The sequence below is a fragment of the Schistocerca americana genome, chromosome 11 (genome assembly GCF_021461395.2).
Source record: "Schistocerca americana isolate TAMUIC-IGC-003095 chromosome 11, iqSchAmer2.1, whole genome shotgun sequence".
Lineage (NCBI taxonomy): Eukaryota > Metazoa > Arthropoda > Insecta > Orthoptera > Acrididae > Schistocerca > Schistocerca americana.
Genome location: NC_060129.1, coordinates 110,812,257 through 110,830,623, shown reverse-complemented (window position 1 = coordinate 110,830,623; position 18,367 = coordinate 110,812,257). Strand labels below are relative to the sequence as shown.

Below are 18,367 nucleotides of genomic sequence, written 5' to 3'. Positions count from 1 at the left end.
TTGTTTATATGTTCAGATGTGCTAACAAAACTAACGGGGTTCCATTTAAAAAAACGTAGGTTTGTGTTAAAAAACATACTTCCGTGCATTTTTTATGGTTCGTATTAACGAATTACACTAGCCCCTCTCTTCACGTTCGGTCTGTGGAATCAGTTCGTCAGTATTTGATGTGGTATACGAAATATATCCAGCGGTACTGTCAGGTGACTTACCCTATATATATATATGTGTGTGTGTGTGTGTGTGTGTGTGTGTGTGGGTGTGTGTGTGTGTGTGTGTGTGTGTGTGTGTGTGTCTTCGTTCAGACATGTCCCAAAGAACACATACGATTTTGATCCTCCAGCCACTACAAACCAACACACAAAAGTATTTGAGGGACCACTGATCCCTTCAGCGAGGATACTCACATACTGGAACTTCTACGGACATCAGAGAGATGCCGCAAGTTCTGAGGCTAATGAGCAGGGGCGCTACATCAGTAGTGCGTGGTACAAGTTGTAAATTTGGGTCTCAAGGGGTCCGTGCTAGCGTAGTCCGTGTGGCTGTGGTGACGACTGTCTCCGGATCGCGTACTGGTCAGCGCATCTGCACAGTAAGCGGGAGACCCACGTTGGAATCCCACTAGTGCTTAATTTTTCAGCTTGCTCCATTCATATAAATCACTGCCCACTGGCAGCTAATGACTTTAGTTCCGTTGCGTCTTGATTCATAATCACAGCAGGATCAAAATTGTAGCTGTTCTTTCAGACATGCCCGAAAGAAGTCACATCATATATTCTGTTCTCTACTTCGACCATCATTAGTATTTTGCTCCCCAAATAGCAAAACTCATCTACTACTTTTCGCGTTTCGTTTCCTAACCTAATCCCCTCAGCATCACCTGATTTAATTCGATTACATTCCATTATCCTCGTTTTGCTTTTGTTGATATTCATCTTATATCCTCCTTTCAAGACATTGTCCATTCCGTTCAGCTGCTCTTCCAGGTCCTTTGCTGTCTCCGACACACGTACAATCTCATCGGCAAACCTCAACGTTTTTATTTCTTCTCCATGGATTTTAATTCCTACTCCAAATTTTTCTTTTGTTTCCTTTACTGCTTGTTCAATATACAGATTGAATAACATCGGGGAGAGGCTACAACCCTGTCTCACTCCCTTCCCAACCACTGCTTCCCTTAGGTGCCACTCGACTCTTATAATTGCCATCTGGTTTCTGTACAAACTGCAGATTGCCTTTTGATCCCTGCATTTGACCCTTTCCACCTTTAGAATTTGAAAGGGAGAGTTCCAGTCAACACTGTCAAAAGCTTTCTACAAATGCTAGAAACGTAGGTTTGCCTTTCCTTAACCAATCTTCTAAGATAAGTCGCACCGTCAGTATTGCTTCGGGTGTTCCTGTATTTGTCCAGAATTCACTTTGATCTTCTCCGAGGTAAGCTTCTACCTCCTTATTAGTTTCTTCTCTAAGGAAATCCTGTTAGTATTATGCAATCATGACTTATTTAACTGATAGTTCGTTAGTATTCACACCTGTCAACACATTCTTTCCTTGGCAATGGAATTATTCCAATTAAGTTTGGAAGGTAGGAGACGAGGTACTGGCAGAAGTAAAACTGTGATGACGGGGCGTGAGTCGTGCTTGGGTAGCTCAGCTGGTAGAGCACTTGCCCGCGAAAGGCAAAGGTCCCGTGTTCGAGTCTCGGTCCAGCACACAGTTTTAATCTGCCAGGAAGTTTCGTTTTATTCCAATTTCCTTGAAGTCTGAGGGTGTTTCGCCTGTCCGATACATGTTGCTCACCAGGAGGAAATGCTTTGTCATGGTTGGCTCTCCCAAGGCTGTCATTAGCGCTAATTAAGTATTGTCTACTCCCGGGTCCTTGTTTCGACTTTGGTATTTCACTATCCTAACAAATTCTTCTCACACTATCTTCTCATACTATCATATCTCCCATCTAATCTTCATCTACGTCCTCTTCCAGTTCTACAGCACTGCCTCGAAGATCATTTCCTTTGTATAGACTCTCTTCATATTTCTTGCACCTTTCAGCTTCCCCTTCTTTGTTTAGCACTAGCTTGCCATCTAAGCTCTTGATACTCATTCACCTTCTTCTCTTTTCTCCAAAGGCTTCCCTACTTTTCCTCTAAGCGGTATCCATTTTCCCCTAGTGATATATGCTTCCATATCTTATCATTTTTCCTCTAGCCATTTCTGTTTAGCCATTTTGCACTTCCTATCAATCTCACGTTCTAGACGTTTGTATTCTCTTTCGCCTGCATCATTTCCCGCATTTTTTATATTCTCTCTTTTCATTCAGATCAATATTTATTGTGTTATCCAATGATTTCTACTAGAGTTGGTTTTTCATCTACATGATCCCCTGCTGCCTTAACTATTTCATTTTTCGAAGCTACCCATTCGTTTTCTACTGTATTCCTTTCCTCTCTTCTACTCAATCGTTGCCTAACGCTCCCTCTGAAACGCATTCCATCCCCCTAATTTCCTACCAGTTTGCGAATCTGTGTGTTACCACGATATATTTAATCTGAAACTTTCCATTGTCTCTAGGTCTCTTATATGTGTACACCCTTCTTTCATGATTCTTAAACCAAGTGTTAGCGATGACTGAAATATGCTGTGCGCAAAATTCTACCAAGCTGTTTCCTCTTTCATTTCTTTACCCTCATCCAACATTCACCTACAATTTTTCCTTCTCTTTCTTTTCTTATTATAGAATTGCAGCCCCCCATCACAAGTAAATTTTCGTCTCACTTAACTACCTGAACAATTTCTCATCATACATTTCCTCAGTCACATCATCTGTGGAGTTACTTGGAATATTAATTTGTACTGTTGCATTGGGTGTGGGCTTCATGTCTATCTTGGCTACAATAATGTGTTCACTAAGTCGTTCATAGTAGCTTACGCACATTCATATCTTCTTATTCACAATTAAACCTACTCCTGCATTATCCCTGTTTGATTTTGTATTTATAATCCTGAATTCGCCTGGGCGTGCCAGCGAATTTCAATATTTCCCACTATATCTAACTTCAACCTATCCATTACCCTTTCTAAGTTTTTCAACCTACAGACCGATAAAGAGATCAACATTGCACTGTCCAATCCATAGAACGACACTTTTGTTTTTCCTGATCATGGCAGCCTATTCTAAAATAACAAATAATAATAATAATAATAATAACAATAATAAGATAAAATGATAATTATGATAGATCCTGTACAAGACACTGCAGTATCAGTAGTGGATGAAGGGCAGTACAAGAACTGTTTTCGGTCCATCTATGTCGATGTTATATGGGTTTCAAGGCCAGCACATTACCCTGCCCCCCATCCCCCCCCCCCTCCCATCCAAGATAGCACTTCGTTCCGGCATCTATGCCAATGTCATGAGGATCTGATACAAAAAGTGGACTATCAGTAACGTGGGTGCTATTCTCGTCATGTTAGTTTTCTTAAATATCATCTGGTTCCTCGAAATTTAGGATTCGGGATTGTGATGGTGTGACACACTTAATGTGCATGTGTATGTAAAACCTCTGGTCTTGGAGTCCTAGTGTTAGATAATTCTAGATATGAGCATCTTCATGTTTATTTTATTTAAAAAATTAATATTCGTAAGAAATGAAGGTTGGTATACTTTCAACTTCCACTTTCGGTTATTTTTAGAGTCACCCCTAGCTAACCTTTCGTATGTTTTTGAAATGGTGACCTTGGAAAGGAGTTCAAAGCGAAAATTTGATTGTGTAGCAACCTTCGTTTCTTAATTTTTAAGAAAGTAAACATGACATGGCTCGAACCCAGAGCTTTGCATCTTCAGAGTCCCAAAAGTAGGGCTCTGATTGGTGGAATGGGAGACGGGAGTGCGACTGACTAACTGGTTCCTCTTTTACAGACATGTGCACTGTGTCACAACACCATAATCCCGATTCCGAATTTAAGATAATAAAACTGACGAGAATTGAAACCACGCTCCTGCCAGTCCATTTACGCTATTAGACCTTGTGACATTGACGTAGACGGATCAAAACTATGCTCGTACTCCCCTTCTGCTCTGGCATCTATGGCAATGTCATGAGGATCTGATACAAAAATTGGACTATCAGCAGCATGGGTGCTATTCTGGTCATGTTAGTTTTCTTAAATTTCATCTGGTTCCCACAAATTTAGGGATTGGGGATTGTGATGTTGTGACACACTTAATGTGCGTGTGTATGTAACACCTCTGGTCTTGGAGTCCTGGTGTTGGACAATTCTAGGTATGAGCCTCTTCATGTTTATTTTATTAAAAATATTAATATTCGTAAGAAGTGAAGGTTGGTATACTTTCAACTTGCACTTTCAACTAATTTTTAAGGTCACTCCTAGCTATCCCTTTGTATGTTTTTGAAATGGTGACCTTGAAAAGGAGTTCAAAGCGAAAATTTGATTGTGTAGAAACCTTTGTTTCTTTATTTTTAAGAAACCAAACATGACATGGTTCGAACCCAGAGCTTTCCATCATCAGAGTCCCAAAAGCAGGGCTCTGATTGGTGGAATAGGGGACGGGAGGGTGACGGACTGACTGGCTCCTCTTTCACAGACATGCGCATGGTGTCACAAGCCCATAATCACGATTCCCAATTTAAGGAAATAAAACATGATGAGAACCGAAATCACACTCCTGCTAGTCCATTTATGCTATTAACCTCGTTACACTGACGTAGACGAATCAAAACGATGCTTGTACTCCCCTTGGCCCACTACTGGCGTCCACCACTGCGGTGGCAGGTGTCACGCAGAGGGGTCAAAACTGTGCTCGTACTCCCCTTGGCCCACTACTGGCGTCCACCACTGCGGTGGCAGGTGTCACACAGAGGGGTCAAAACTGTGCTCGTACTCCCCTTGGCCCACTACTGGCGTCCACCACTGCGGTGGCAGGTGTCACGCAGAGGGGTCAAAACTGTGCTCGTACTCCCCTTGGCCCACTACTGGCGTCCACCACTGCGGTGGCAGGTGTCACGCAGAGGGGTCAAAACTGTGCTCGTACTCCCCTTGGCCCACTACTGGCGTCCACCACTGTGGTGGCAGGTGTCACGCAGAGGGGTCAAAACTGTGCTCGTACTCCCCTTGGCCCACTACTGGCGTCCACCACTGTGATGGCAGGTGTCACGCAGAGGGGTCAAAACTGTGCTCGTACTCCCCTTGGCCCACTAATGGCGTCCACCACGGTGGTGGCCCCGGCAGTGAGGCGAGATGCGGTTACCTGCGGGTGCGGGCCGCAGGAGTGCTTGATGGAGTAGATGTCGAAGGGCTGGTTGTGCACGAGCAGGTCGGCGCTGCCGTCGCGGTCCCAGTTCTGGCGCCAGAGGAAGTCGCCCATCTGGCGCTCGGCCAGCCACTGCTTCCAGGCGTAGTGGATGCGCTGGATGACGGCGCCGCCCAGCCCGGCTGCCTTCAGCAGGTAGGGGACGGTTGAGCCATGCCCGAACGGGTCCACCGACCAGCCGGAGCGCGGCTCCACGCCCAGGTTGTTCTTCAGCCACTGGTGCCCTGCGCACACACACGGGGTCTCCACTCACACACTGGGCACGCCTGCTCACCAGATGGGGCAGAGAGCCCGTCCAGGTAGCACGCTGAACTTGGGATGCACCCAGCAACAAAAACCTGGGACTTGCCTTGAACAGGGGTGACAATGTAAGACGTGTATATTTCTACTGTCAAACCACAATTTATGAAAGATGTTTATATATCTCCCGCTTACATGGCAGATGCTCTATCCATCTGAGCCACCGAGGACACAGATGAATAGTGCGACTGCAGGGACTTATCCCTTGCACGCTTCCCGTGAGACTCACATTCCCAACTGTCCACAATTCTACGTATGTATTGTACCTTATAGACATCTGCCTACCCAGATCCCGGATTCGAGTCCCGGTCGGGGCACACATTTTGAGCTGTCCACATCGAGGTATAACAACAACACTTGTCGGCAGCTGAGGTTTTCAGTTACTCATCACTTATTCAACGGAAAAGTTGCACTGTCATCAACAGTAACCGTTCTTTCGAGAACAAGTTACTGTCTTCTTATATATAGTTAAAGGCTACCCAGCCATTGACCTTCGTCTGTGCGAATGCGCACAGGTTGCCCCAACTCTTACGGGAATCGCCAAAGCGTGCGCGAGTAATGAGTGAGTGGGTAAATGTCCATAAGGTACAATACATATGTAGAATTGTGGACAGTTGGGAATGTGAGTCTCACGGGAAGCGTGCAAGGGATAAGTCCGTGCAGTCGCGCTATTCATCTGTGTCCTCGGTGGCTCATATGGATAGAGCATCTGCCATGTAAGCAGGAGATCCCGGGTTCGAGTCCCGGTCGGGGCACACATTTTCTGCTGTCCACATCGAGGTATAACAACAACACTTGTCGGCAGCTGAGGTTTTCAGTTAGTCATCACTTATGCATATTTCTATTGTCTATTGCCAAACCACAATTTATGAAAGATGTTTATATTTTATTAATAGGATTAAGTACTAATAATTAATATTTGTCATGTTGGAAATAATTGCGGTAGCAGGAAATGTCTGCACCAAAGTATTATGTAAGACGCGTAAATTTCTATTGTCTATTGTCAAACGGCAATTTATGAAAGATGTTTATATTTTATTAATAGGATTAAGTAGGAATAATTAATATTTGTCATGTTGGAAATAATTGTGGTAGCAGGGAATGTCTGCACCAGAGTACTGTTGATATAATTTTAAAAAGGGCGTGAGAAACCGCGTACGGATACATTTTAAGAAAAGAGCGGGAAAGACCGCGCATTGATACATTTTCTAATGGTAGCAGGGATTGTCTGCACCAGAAAGCATTGTTGGCGGGAGAGACCGCACCTTAGCGTTCGTAGGAAGTCAGCAGTAAGCGAGATGTGAAGCGAGTCTGTAGCAGGTCTGAAGCGAGAGGTTGAGAGGAGCGGTGTGCCTGCCAGCCACCAGCTGTGATTTACAACAGATTATAAACGGATGTAAAGAGACATCAACTGACTATTATCATAAGAGAAACTAATGTTATTGAATTATTTTGTTTGCGAAACTCAAGACTACTGAGGTATGTCTGCGCAATGCTAGTTGTAAGATTATTGTAAAAAGTAAGTCCCACTTGAACGTTTGTAAAATCATTTCATTCAGAATATAATTAACTTTTGCCAGCAATATTGCATTACTGATTATAATCCATCCCAAAAGCCATCAACGTACAACTTTGGAAAATTTTATTGCTGTGGAGAAAAAGTTTAACTATGAATTACGTAACTTCAGTCAAATTAATTAAAGAATAACTTCAGCTTTCCTATTAAAGAATAACGTCAGCTTTGGTAATAAATACAGCCACTTATTATGAGAGCCCACCAGCAGCTAATAGAGTATAGTAAAACAGAGTAAGTATATTCATGTCGCAGTTCGATGTAGCAGTCAGATGGCGATCCAGTAACAGTAAAAAAAGTGAGGAACAGTTTTGGGTTATTGCAGGTAACGACCGGGGGCCACGACGACGACAGATTCTATGTTTCGTCGAAATAATCAGAAAAACACTTTTAATAAGCAGCAAATAAATTTGTACGCGAAGATTGAGAAAGAGAATTAATTTCAAAGGGAAGATTTCATTTGTTATTATTAAGCAAGAGACAGAAATCCTAAGGGAAGGTTTCATAGGTTATTGTCGAAGGGAAGGTTGCGTAACAAAAGAGATATGGAGGAGACGGGAACGTTTCAACAACTTACCTCTTCCTCCATAATAAACTGACGGAAGAAAAAAAATTCAGACCACCTAGAGGGAGTTACGCGATAGAAACGAAAGTTGGTAGGCATCTTTCTACAATCAGATTTCGCGCCAGTCGCGTAAGAGGCGCTAGCAACACTACGAGGATGCAAATCACGTTTGCTTTAACTCGCTGTAACGGTCGTTCGCTTTTAGTTGCCTTTCAGATGGTTCAAATGGCCCTGACTACTATGGGACTTAACATCTGAGGTCATCAGTCCCCTTGAACTTAGAACTACTTAAACCTAATTAACCTAAGGACATCACACACATCCATGCCCGTGGCAGGATTCGAACCTGCGACTCGGGTCCGGTTTTTTGTGCGATCAGCCACATAACGCTACAGTTGGCTAAACGAGATCTTTTGCAGAATCACGAAAGTTACAAGTGTGTGAGAATTCTGTTACGAATAAAAACTCTGTACTCCAGAGGAGGGAGACAAGGGGCCCCTGTTGGCGCCTGCCGTCCTTCAGTCACCTATGCTACTAATTTTCAGTTTTTCATAAGAACCATATACCAAGGACAATGAACGGTGAACGAGTAAAAATGGACGGTTCCCAGAAAAAGAGCGATCGCCAGTGAACTAGTTCCCAAGGACGAACGAGTTTGCCCATCTCTACTACGTACGGAGTAAGGAACGAGCGGTAGGTTTCCACGCTGGGTTGCAAAGGCTTTCAGAGCCAGTGGGATGAGGTGCCGATGCAGAATTCGCTCGTGACGTCAGCAATCAAAAGTACGTTGTACAAAGTAATTGTTATTCATAAATACTTGCTAACGAAAGTTGCCTTTTCCCACGCAGACATTAGGAAGAGTCTACGGGTCTAAATGTTACCTTTTAGTAATTTACAGTGCCACGAAACATCGATCTTAATACGAGGGCAGTTCAATAAGTAATGCAACACATTTTTTTCTGAAACAGGGGTTGTTTTATTCAGCATTGAAATACACCAGGTTATTCCCCAATCTTTTAGCTACACAACACTATTTTTCAACGTAATCTCCATTCAATGCTACGGCCTTACGCCACCTTGAAATGAGGGCCTGTATGCCTGCACGGTACCATTCCTCTGGTCGATGTCGGAGCCAACGTCGTACTGCATCAATAACTTCTTCATCATCCGCCTAGTGCCTCCCACGGATTGCGTCCTTCATTGGGCCAAACATATGAAAATCCGACGGTGCGAGATCGGGGCTGTAGGGTGCATGAGGAAGAACAGTTTTGTGAGCTCCTCTCGGGTGCGAAGACTTGTGTGAGGTCTTGCGTTGTCATGAAGAAGGAGAAGTTCGTTCAGATTTTTGTGCCTACGAACACGCTGAAGTCGTTTCTTCAATTTCTGAAGAGTAGCACAATACACTTCAGAGTTGATCGTTTGACCATGGGGAAGGACATCGAACAGAACAACCCCTTCAGCGTCCCAGAAGACTGTAACCGTGACTTTACCGGCTGAGGGTATGGTTTTAAACTTTTTCTTGGTAGGGGAGTGGGTGTGGCGCCACTCCATTGATTGCCGTTTTGTTTCAGGTTCGAAGTGATGAACCCATGTTTCATCGCCTGTAACAATCTTTGACAAGAAATTATCACCCTCAGCCACATGACGAGCAAGCAATTCCGCACAGATGGTTCTCCTTTGCTCTTTATGGTATTCGGTTGGACAACGAGGGACCCAGCGGGAACAAACCTTTGAATATTCCAACTGGTGAACAATTGTGACAGCACTACCAACAGAGATGTCAAGTTGAGCACTGAGTTGTTTGATGGTGATCCGCCGATCATCTCGAACGAGTGTGTTCGCACGCTCCGCCATTGCAGGAGTCACAGCTGTGCACGGCCGGCCCGCACGCGGGAGATCAGACAGTCTCGCTTGACCTTGCGGCGATGATGACACACGCTTTGCCCAACGACTCACCGTGCTTTTGTCCACTGCCAGATCACCGTAGACATTCTGCAAGCGCCTATGAATATCTGGGATGCCCTGGTTTTCCGCCAAAAGAAACAGACGCCATTTTAACAGCTCCGTACAGCGCTGCCACCTGTCGGAAATCAATGAAACTATACGAGACGAAGCGGGAATGTTTGAAAATATTCCACAAGAAATTTCTGGTTTTTTTCAACCAAAATTGGCCGAGAAAAAAAAGTGTTGCATTACTTATTGAACTGCCCTCGTAAATAAATGAATGAGTTTGCCATAATCAAGGATGTACGCTCTTATACGAATTACACCGATTTTACTCTCAAGTTACAGGCTGGACGCTGCAATCGGCAGTGTCGATAGGATGCCTTCTGACCTAATCATGCGGTAGAGCATCTCTAAGCTTCTAAGCAGTGTGAACGATTTCATTTTATGGTGGCTCTTGTATAAATGCGCCGTACTGCTACCCTCTGTAAAAACTTACTTGCACAAAAAAAACTTCTTCTCGTTTCATTACGTCAAACACAGAGAGTAGTACTGCACTTTCAGCGTTGGACAACGCAGCTACGACTCTGCAAGGAGAAATAAAACCTACGAGACCATCTGCACACAGCAGGTAGGATGAAATCCTACGCTATAGCTCACTAAGGCAGTTCAAGGACGGACTGGCTGAATTATCGCAAAACTCGGCTGGGAAGCCGTGGCCAGTTATACTGTACGCCCCTTATATCACCATCTACGGACTCACAAACCAAACTGAGATGTTTCTGGAGGTTTAGTGCGACTGGGGAGTTCTAGCACAATGAAGGCCTCACTACCACTTGTGTGGCTTACGAGCAGCTCCTGGCCACACTACGGAACTGACGAGTGATTCCTTGCACTGCTCTGCCAGGCACTTACACTACTGGCCATTAAAACTGCTGCACCCAGAAGAAATACAGATGATAAACGGGTATTCTTTGGGCAATTATATTATACTAGAACTGACATGTGATTACATTTTCACGCAATTTGGGTGCATAGAGCCTGAGAAATCAGTACCCAGAACAACAACCTCTGGCCGTAATAACGGCGTTGATACGCCTGGGCATTGAGTCAAACAGAGCTTGGATGGTGTGTGCAGGTACAGCTGCCCATGCAGCTTCAACACGATAACACAGTTCATCAAGAGTAGTGACTGGCGTATTGTGACGAGTCAGTTGCTCGTCCACCATTGACCAGACGTTTTCAGTTGGTGAGAGATCTGGAGAATGAGCTGGCCAGGGCAGCAGTCGAACATTTTCTGCATCCAGAAAGGCCCGTACAGGACCTGCAACATGCGGTCCTGCATTATCCTGCTGAAATGTAGGGTAGACCACGGGTCGCTACAGATCTGAAATGTAACTGTTCAAAGTGACGTCAATACGAACAAGAGGTACCCGAGGCGTGTAAACAATGGCACGCCGGGTGATACGCCAGAATGGCGATGTTGAATACACGCTTCCAATGTGCGTTCACCGCGATGTCACCAAAGACGGCTGCGACCATGACGATGCTGTAAACAGAACCTGCATTCATTCATGTCTGGAGCTCCATAACGTCGCGCACAACGAAAAGACGGTGCCGACTACAGGGACTCTTTAGCACACTCTCCCAAAGGTCCACATCCACCTGCATTGGAGGACGACACCGATAACAGCGTCAAACCAATGGAAGGAAAATTACATTATGTAGAGATTGCGAGGATAGCAGCGTTTCTTATAACGCACGGCACTTTAACCCATCTGTTTAGGAGAATCACAGACAGTCGTGAATACTAGAAACGTACATAAATTTTGCGATGAGTAACAAGTCTGAGATCGACGGCCAAGCATTGGGCAAATGCTCCTTGCTCCATCCGCCTTACAGAGACGACAGTGTCAGCATGTGAGAACAGCAAATGATTCTCGTATACTAACAAGGGAACCTCTCCATCGCACCCCCCTCAGATTTAGTTATAACTTGGCACAGTGGATAGGCATTGATAAACTGAACACAAATCAATTGAGAAAACAGGAAGAAGTTGTGTGGAACTGTGAAAAAAATAAGTAAAATATACAAACTGAGTAGTCCATGCGCTACATAGGCAACATCAAGGAAAACGTGAGCTCAGAAGTGCCGTGGTCCCGTGGAAGCGTGAGGAGCTGCAGAAGGAGACGTCCTTGGTTCAAGTCTTCCCATGAGTGAAAATTTTACTTTCTTTATTTTAGCACAGTTATGCTCTGTCCGTTCGTTCACTGACGTCTCTGTTCACTGTAATAAGTTTAGTGTCTTTGTTTTGCGACCGCACCGCAAAACCGTGCGATTAGTAGACGAAAGGACGTCCCTCTCCAATGGGAACCGGAAACATTTAATCGCAAGGTCATAGGTCAACCGATTCCTCCACAGGAAAACACATCTGATATATTCTATACGACACTGGTGACGGCATGTGCGTCACATGACAGGAATATGTTGTCGACCCACCTAACTTGTACACTTGGCGAATGGGTAAAAAGATTCTTCTACCTTGCCCGATTTAGGTTTTCTTTTGGATGTGATAATCACTCCCAGAAAAGTGATGAAAACATAAGAGTTTGTCACATAAACTGCAACAAATAAATGCAACAGTTTCACAGTCGCACAATTTTCCCTTGCTCTGTCAAAACACATGTTTTTAACGTTTTCAAATTTTTCCTTGTGTAGACCGTCAAATCCTGCATATGTCCAAGAAAATCTGAACATGTCCTGGAATTTTGGAGAGCGCAATTGATTATGTGTGTTTACCTGAACTTTGATAATTGACACACGATAACGTAAACTATACTGCTCTGTGTACCTGTGCAACTTCGCAAAATAATTGTCTGAAAACAAAAAATTAAAATTCTCAGTACAGGGAAGACTCGAACTCAAGACCTTTCATACTGCAGCTGCCCACGCTAACCACGGGACCACGGTGTTCCTAAGATCACACTCCCCTTGATGTTGCTTATCTTGCACATGTACTACTCAGTTTGTATATTTTGCTTATTTTTTTCATAGTTCCACACAACTTTTTCCTGTTTTCTCAATTGATCTGTGTTCAGTTTATCAAGGCCTATCCACTGTGCCAACTTATAACTAAATCTGAGGGGGGTGCGATGGGGAGGTTCCCTTGTAAGTACCGTCTCCCAAACAATTTACAGTAGTTTGTAGCGTACAGACGTGTATGCAGTTACAAATTACCTGCGAAGCCCTTAGAAGAAAAAAAGAGAAAAAAAAACTTCAAGCACCCGGAGGCGAAGGGGGGGACAAAGGAAATAAAACATTACGGAGTTCAGAAGCTATGTTATGCAGTGACTACAAAACCGAGTTAAATATAGAAAGAAATTTTACAGTATCAGCCGACCTATCAGTATGTACTTCCATCCGCTCTGGCCTCCATGCAAGCACTGACTCAACTGGAAAAGGATCTTTATAAAACCACTGTATCCTCTCCCAAAGCACGCTGCCTACATCTCTTGTAAATGGTCCTTGATACCACTGGTACTGGTACAGAGACGGAGCTAGCTGGCGTCCGAGCTGCTTCCACACACTTCCTACCGGGGACTTGCTGCCCTCTGGGACATCTCAACATCACGCATACGCCTCATAGACTCAACTGCCATGTGAGGACGACCATCCTAATGTTAAAAAAAAAAAAACAGCGCCACTCTACTGTCGCAAAAGAATTTAAACGTGAGCATATACACTACAGGCCATTAAAATTTCTACACCACGAAGATGACGTGCTACAGACGCGAAATTTAACCGACAGGAAGAATATGCTCTGATATGCAAATGATTAGCTTTTTAGAGCATTCACACAAGGTTCGCGCCGGTGGCGACACCTACAACGCGCTGACATGAGGAAAGTTTCCAACCGCTTTCTCATGTATTAAAAAACTACAAACCTGCATCGATTGCGAAAAAAGTACCTAGTGTTAACCTAGGTTTCGGCGTAGACAGCTACACCGTCTTCAGAACAATAAAACCCACAAGTGCCTAAGAAGACCTTTGTCAATGATTAAAAGAACACCGTAGCTATACACTTATAAACGAAAAAAAGGAAAACACAAACAGTACATTTGTACAAAGTCTAAACCGTTACTTAAGTTAATGGTGTAACCTCCACCTCACACCGGCCTATGTTCGATGGGCCATGACCCGCTTTTTTCGCAATCGAGGCGGGTTTCTAGTTTTTTAATATATTAACCAACGATTGCTGACGCGCTGCGATGCTGAAGGTTCTTCGATTTCTCAAACACAAACAGCAGTTGACCGCCGTTGCCCGGTGAAACGTTGTTGTGATACCTCGTGTAAGGAGGAGAAATGCGTACCATCACGTTTCGGATTGTAGCCTATCACGATTGCGGTTTATCGTATCGCGACATTGCTGCTCGCGTTGGTCGAGATCCGATGACTGTTAGCAGAATATGGAATCGGTGGGTTCAGGAGGGTAATACGGAACGCCGTGCTGGATCTCAACGGCCCTCAGTCGACAAATTGGAGACATAGGCGCCTGCGATGGTGTACTCGACGACGAACCTGGGTGCACGAATGGCAAAACGTCACTTTTTCGGGCGAATCCAGGTACTGTTTACAGCATCATGATGGTCGCATCCGTGTTTGGCGACATCGCGGTGAACGCACATTGGAAGCGTGTATTCGTCATCGCCATACTCACGTATCACCGTCGTGACTGCATGTTGCGTTTTGCTGGTTCTGTACGGGCCATTCTGGATACAGAAAGTGTTCCACTGCTGCCCTGGCCAGCACATTCTCCAGATCTCTCACCAATTGAAAACGTCTGGTCAATGGTGCCCGAGCAACTGGCTCGTCAATATGCCAGTCATTACTCTTGATGAACTGTGTTATCTTGTTGAAGCTGCATGTGCAGCTGTACCTGTACACGCCATCCAAGCTCTGTTTGACGCAATGACCAGGTGTATCAAGGCCGTCATTACGGCCAGAGGTGGTTGTTCTCGGTACTGATTTCTCAGGATCTCTGCACCCAAATTGTGTGAAAATGTAATCACATGGCAGTTCTAGTATATTTGTCCAATGAATACCCGTTTATCACCTGCATTTCTTCTTGGAGTAGCAATTTTAATGGCCAGTAGTGTATGATTTCCGTGACATACCTATGTAGCTATGACGCGAGATGCTACAGAATAATGCAGGGTGTCCATTACTTCTTCTTAGATGGAAGGTGCAGTGGTCAAGGCTAGAGATTGAGCTCACTTCACAGCACGGCGAACCTCGCCTTGTGGTGGTCAAAAGCGGTCATCTGGAAACTTGTGGACCAGAATAGTTGCCCCTGTGTTCCCGTACAGTCCAACAGGTGGCTACTGGCACATCTCAAGCCTCACAAATCTGGATATTGCACAACTCAACTAACCGACCAGATGGAGACCCCACAACAAAGCACCTTTGAAACTCTCTTGAGGTGCTGATAATGCTGTCTCACACGTTTATGAGTCCTGTCTAAAAAGTATACGACATTTGGCCAGAAAAAATATTTCGAATACCTGACAGGGTTGAGACCCTAACTCCCTTCAAAGTATGCCCGTTGTGCTTGCACACACTTAGCCCACCGATCCTTCCACTGCTGGAAACACCCCTGGAAGTCTTCTTTTGGAATGGTGTTCAGCTCCGTCTTCGAGTCCCGCATTATCTCTTCTGTACTCTCAAAACAGGATCCTTTTAGTGGCGGCTCCGATTTTGGAAACAACCAGAAGTCGCAAGGACCCATGTCTGGAGAGTAGTGAGGTTGACGAACAGCTGTAATTCCATGTCTGCCCAAGAAATTTTGGATCAACTGGGATGAATGTGCGGGGGCGTATCTAGTGATGCAGTTGCCAGTTTTTCGCTGTCCACATGTCTGGTCTTTTGTGCCGAACTGCGTCACAGAGTCGGTAGAGAACATCTTGAAAGTACTCGTTTGTCATTGTTTGCCCTTCCGGTGCGTATTCATGATGCACAATTCCACGGACATAAAAGAAGGCAGCCAGCATTACCTTGATTTTACTTCGTACCTGCCGCACTTTCTTCAGCCTTGGAGACTCGGGATGCTTCCATTGCGACAAGCGTCTTTTTGTTTCTGGCTCGTACCCGTACACCCGTGACTCAACTCCACTTATCACGGTGTTCCGAACCCCATGATCGGTGTTGGTTGTGTCCAGAAGGACCTGTGCAAAGTCAAAATGGAGGTCTTTTTGTTCCGGCGACAAGAACTTGGGCACTAATTTCGCAGCCACTTGGTGCAAGTTCAAATCACGATGCAAAACTGCATGTGCAGGATCTTTACTCACTACAACCTCTTGGGCAATCTCCCGCACGGTCAAACCAAATTTTGCACCCTTTCAACAACAGCTGGAGTCCGAGCAGTTTGGGACCTGCCAGAATGCTGGTTAATCTCCGCTGAAGTGCGACCATTTTTGAATCAGTTGAACCACTCCTTAATTTGTGTTACACCCATCGCACCTTCTCCAAACACCTGCTGAATCTTACGAATTGTTTCGCTTTGAGAATCACCAAGCTTCCGACAAAATTTGATGCAGTATCTTTACAAACACGCTCAGTCATCTTGACAGAATCTGTAGTCCAACGAACACATTGTGTAACGCCGCACTCAGCGACCGACAGGCAGCGACTGATGCGCTGGAAGGCGGGGACAAAATTCACGCATGCGCATAAAGTTCCTTTCCTTTACTGTGTACAGTGGCGCCGCGCTATCGTCTGTATTTTGCGCGGGAAAATCTAAGTTCGGATACTTTCTAGACAGACCTCGTATGCAGCAACTCCACGTCCTTCACAGTGGTAACATACACTCCTGGAAATTGAAATAAGAACACCGTGAATTCATTGTCCCAGGAAGGGGAAACTTTATTGACACATTCATGGGGTCAGATACATCACATGATCACACTGACAGAACCACAGGCACATAGACACAGGCAACAGAGCATGCACAATGTCGGCACTAGTACAGTGTATATCCACCTTTCGCAGCAATGCAGGCTGCTATTCTCCCATGGAGACGATCGTAGAGATGCTGGATGTAGTCCTGTGGAACGGCTTGCCATGCCATTTCCACCTGGCGCCTCAGTTGGACCAGCGTTCGTGCTGGACGTGCAGACCGCGTGAGACGACGCTTCATCCAGTCCCAAACATGCTCAATGGGGGACAGATCCGGAGATCTTCCTGGCCAGGGTAGTTGACTTACACCTTCTAGAGCACGTTGGGTGGCACGGGATACATGCGGACGTGCATTGTCCTGTTGGAACAGCAAGTTCCCTTGCCGGTCTAGGAATGGTAGAACGATGGGTTCGATGACGGTTTGGATGTACCGTGCACTATTCAGTGTCCCCTCGACGATCACCAGTGGTGTACGGCCAGTGTAGGAGATCGCTCCCCACACCATGATGCCGGGTGTTGGCCCTGTGTGCCTCGGTCGTATGCAGTCCTGATTGTGGCGCTCACCTGCACGGCGCCAAACACGCATACGACCATCATTGGCACCAAGGCAGAAGCGACTCTCATCGCTGAAGACGACACGTCTCCATTCGTTCCTCCATTCACGCCTGTCGCGACACCACTAGAGGCGGGCTGCACGATGTTGGGGCGTGAGCGGAAGACGGCCTAACGGTGTGCGGGACCGTAGCCCAGCTTCATGGAGACGGTTGCGAATGGTCCTCGCCGATACCCCAGGAGCAACAGTGTCCCTAATTTGCTGGGAAGTGGCGGTGCGGTCCCCTACGGCACTGCGTAGGATCCTACGGTCTTGGCGTGCATCCGTGCGTCGCTGCGGTCCGGTCCCAGGTCGACGGGCACGTGCACCTTCCGCCGACCACTGGCAACAACATCGATGTACTGTGGAGACATCACGCCCCACGTGTTGAGCAATTCGGCGGTACGTCCACCCGGCCCTCCGCATGCCCACTATACGCCCTCGCTCAAAGTCCGTCAACTGCACATACGGTTCACGTCCTCGCTGTCGCGGCATGCTACCAGTGTTAAAGACTGCGATGGAGCTCCGTATGCCACGGCAAACCGGCTGACACTGACGGCGGCGGTGCACAAATGCTGCGCAGCTAGCGCCATTCGACGGCCAACACCGCGGTTCCTGGTGTGTCCGCTGTGCCGTGCGTGTGATCATTGCTTGTACAGCCCTCTCGCAGTGTCCGGAGCAAGTATGGTGGGTCTGACACACCGGTGTCAATGTGTTCTTTTTTCCATTTCCAGGATGTATTATACTGTCCACGGCCCTTATACACTGTACCAGGCATGATAACAACAGTAAAGACGATCAACACTTACGCTGTGTGCTAGCTGTTCTACCAGTGACAGCGAACTGCAACTCTAACCATTTACGTACACGCCGATGGTATGCTCATGTACGAAATTACACTCTAAGATAAAACGAAAGAATGAAACGACCCGCTACGAAGGAATTATTATGCGGCTGGTAAAGAAATCGATAAATTGTTGGACGTGAGGTCCGCCAGTTATGCGAAACACCATTTTTTCTCAGCACCCAACATGTTTCGGTACCACTGTGCCATCATCCGTGGGTTTTCGTTTTTATTTATTCTGCAGTATGAACATTTTTGTTAAATTATTA

The 18,367-nt window shown here is 45.7% G+C and overlaps 1 protein-coding gene across 1 annotated transcript in view; it reads right to left on the bottom strand.

Moving 5' to 3' along the window:
• LOC124554176 (alpha-mannosidase 2) overlaps positions 1 to 18,367 on the bottom strand; it is a 792,511-nt gene that overhangs the window by 298,192 nt on the left and 475,952 nt on the right. The window contains exon 5 of the mRNA XM_047128249.1: positions 5,267 to 5,553. Within this exon, the coding sequence (XP_046984205.1) occupies positions 5,267 to 5,553 (287 nt within the window). The remainder of the gene's footprint in view (positions 1 to 5,266; positions 5,554 to 18,367) is intronic.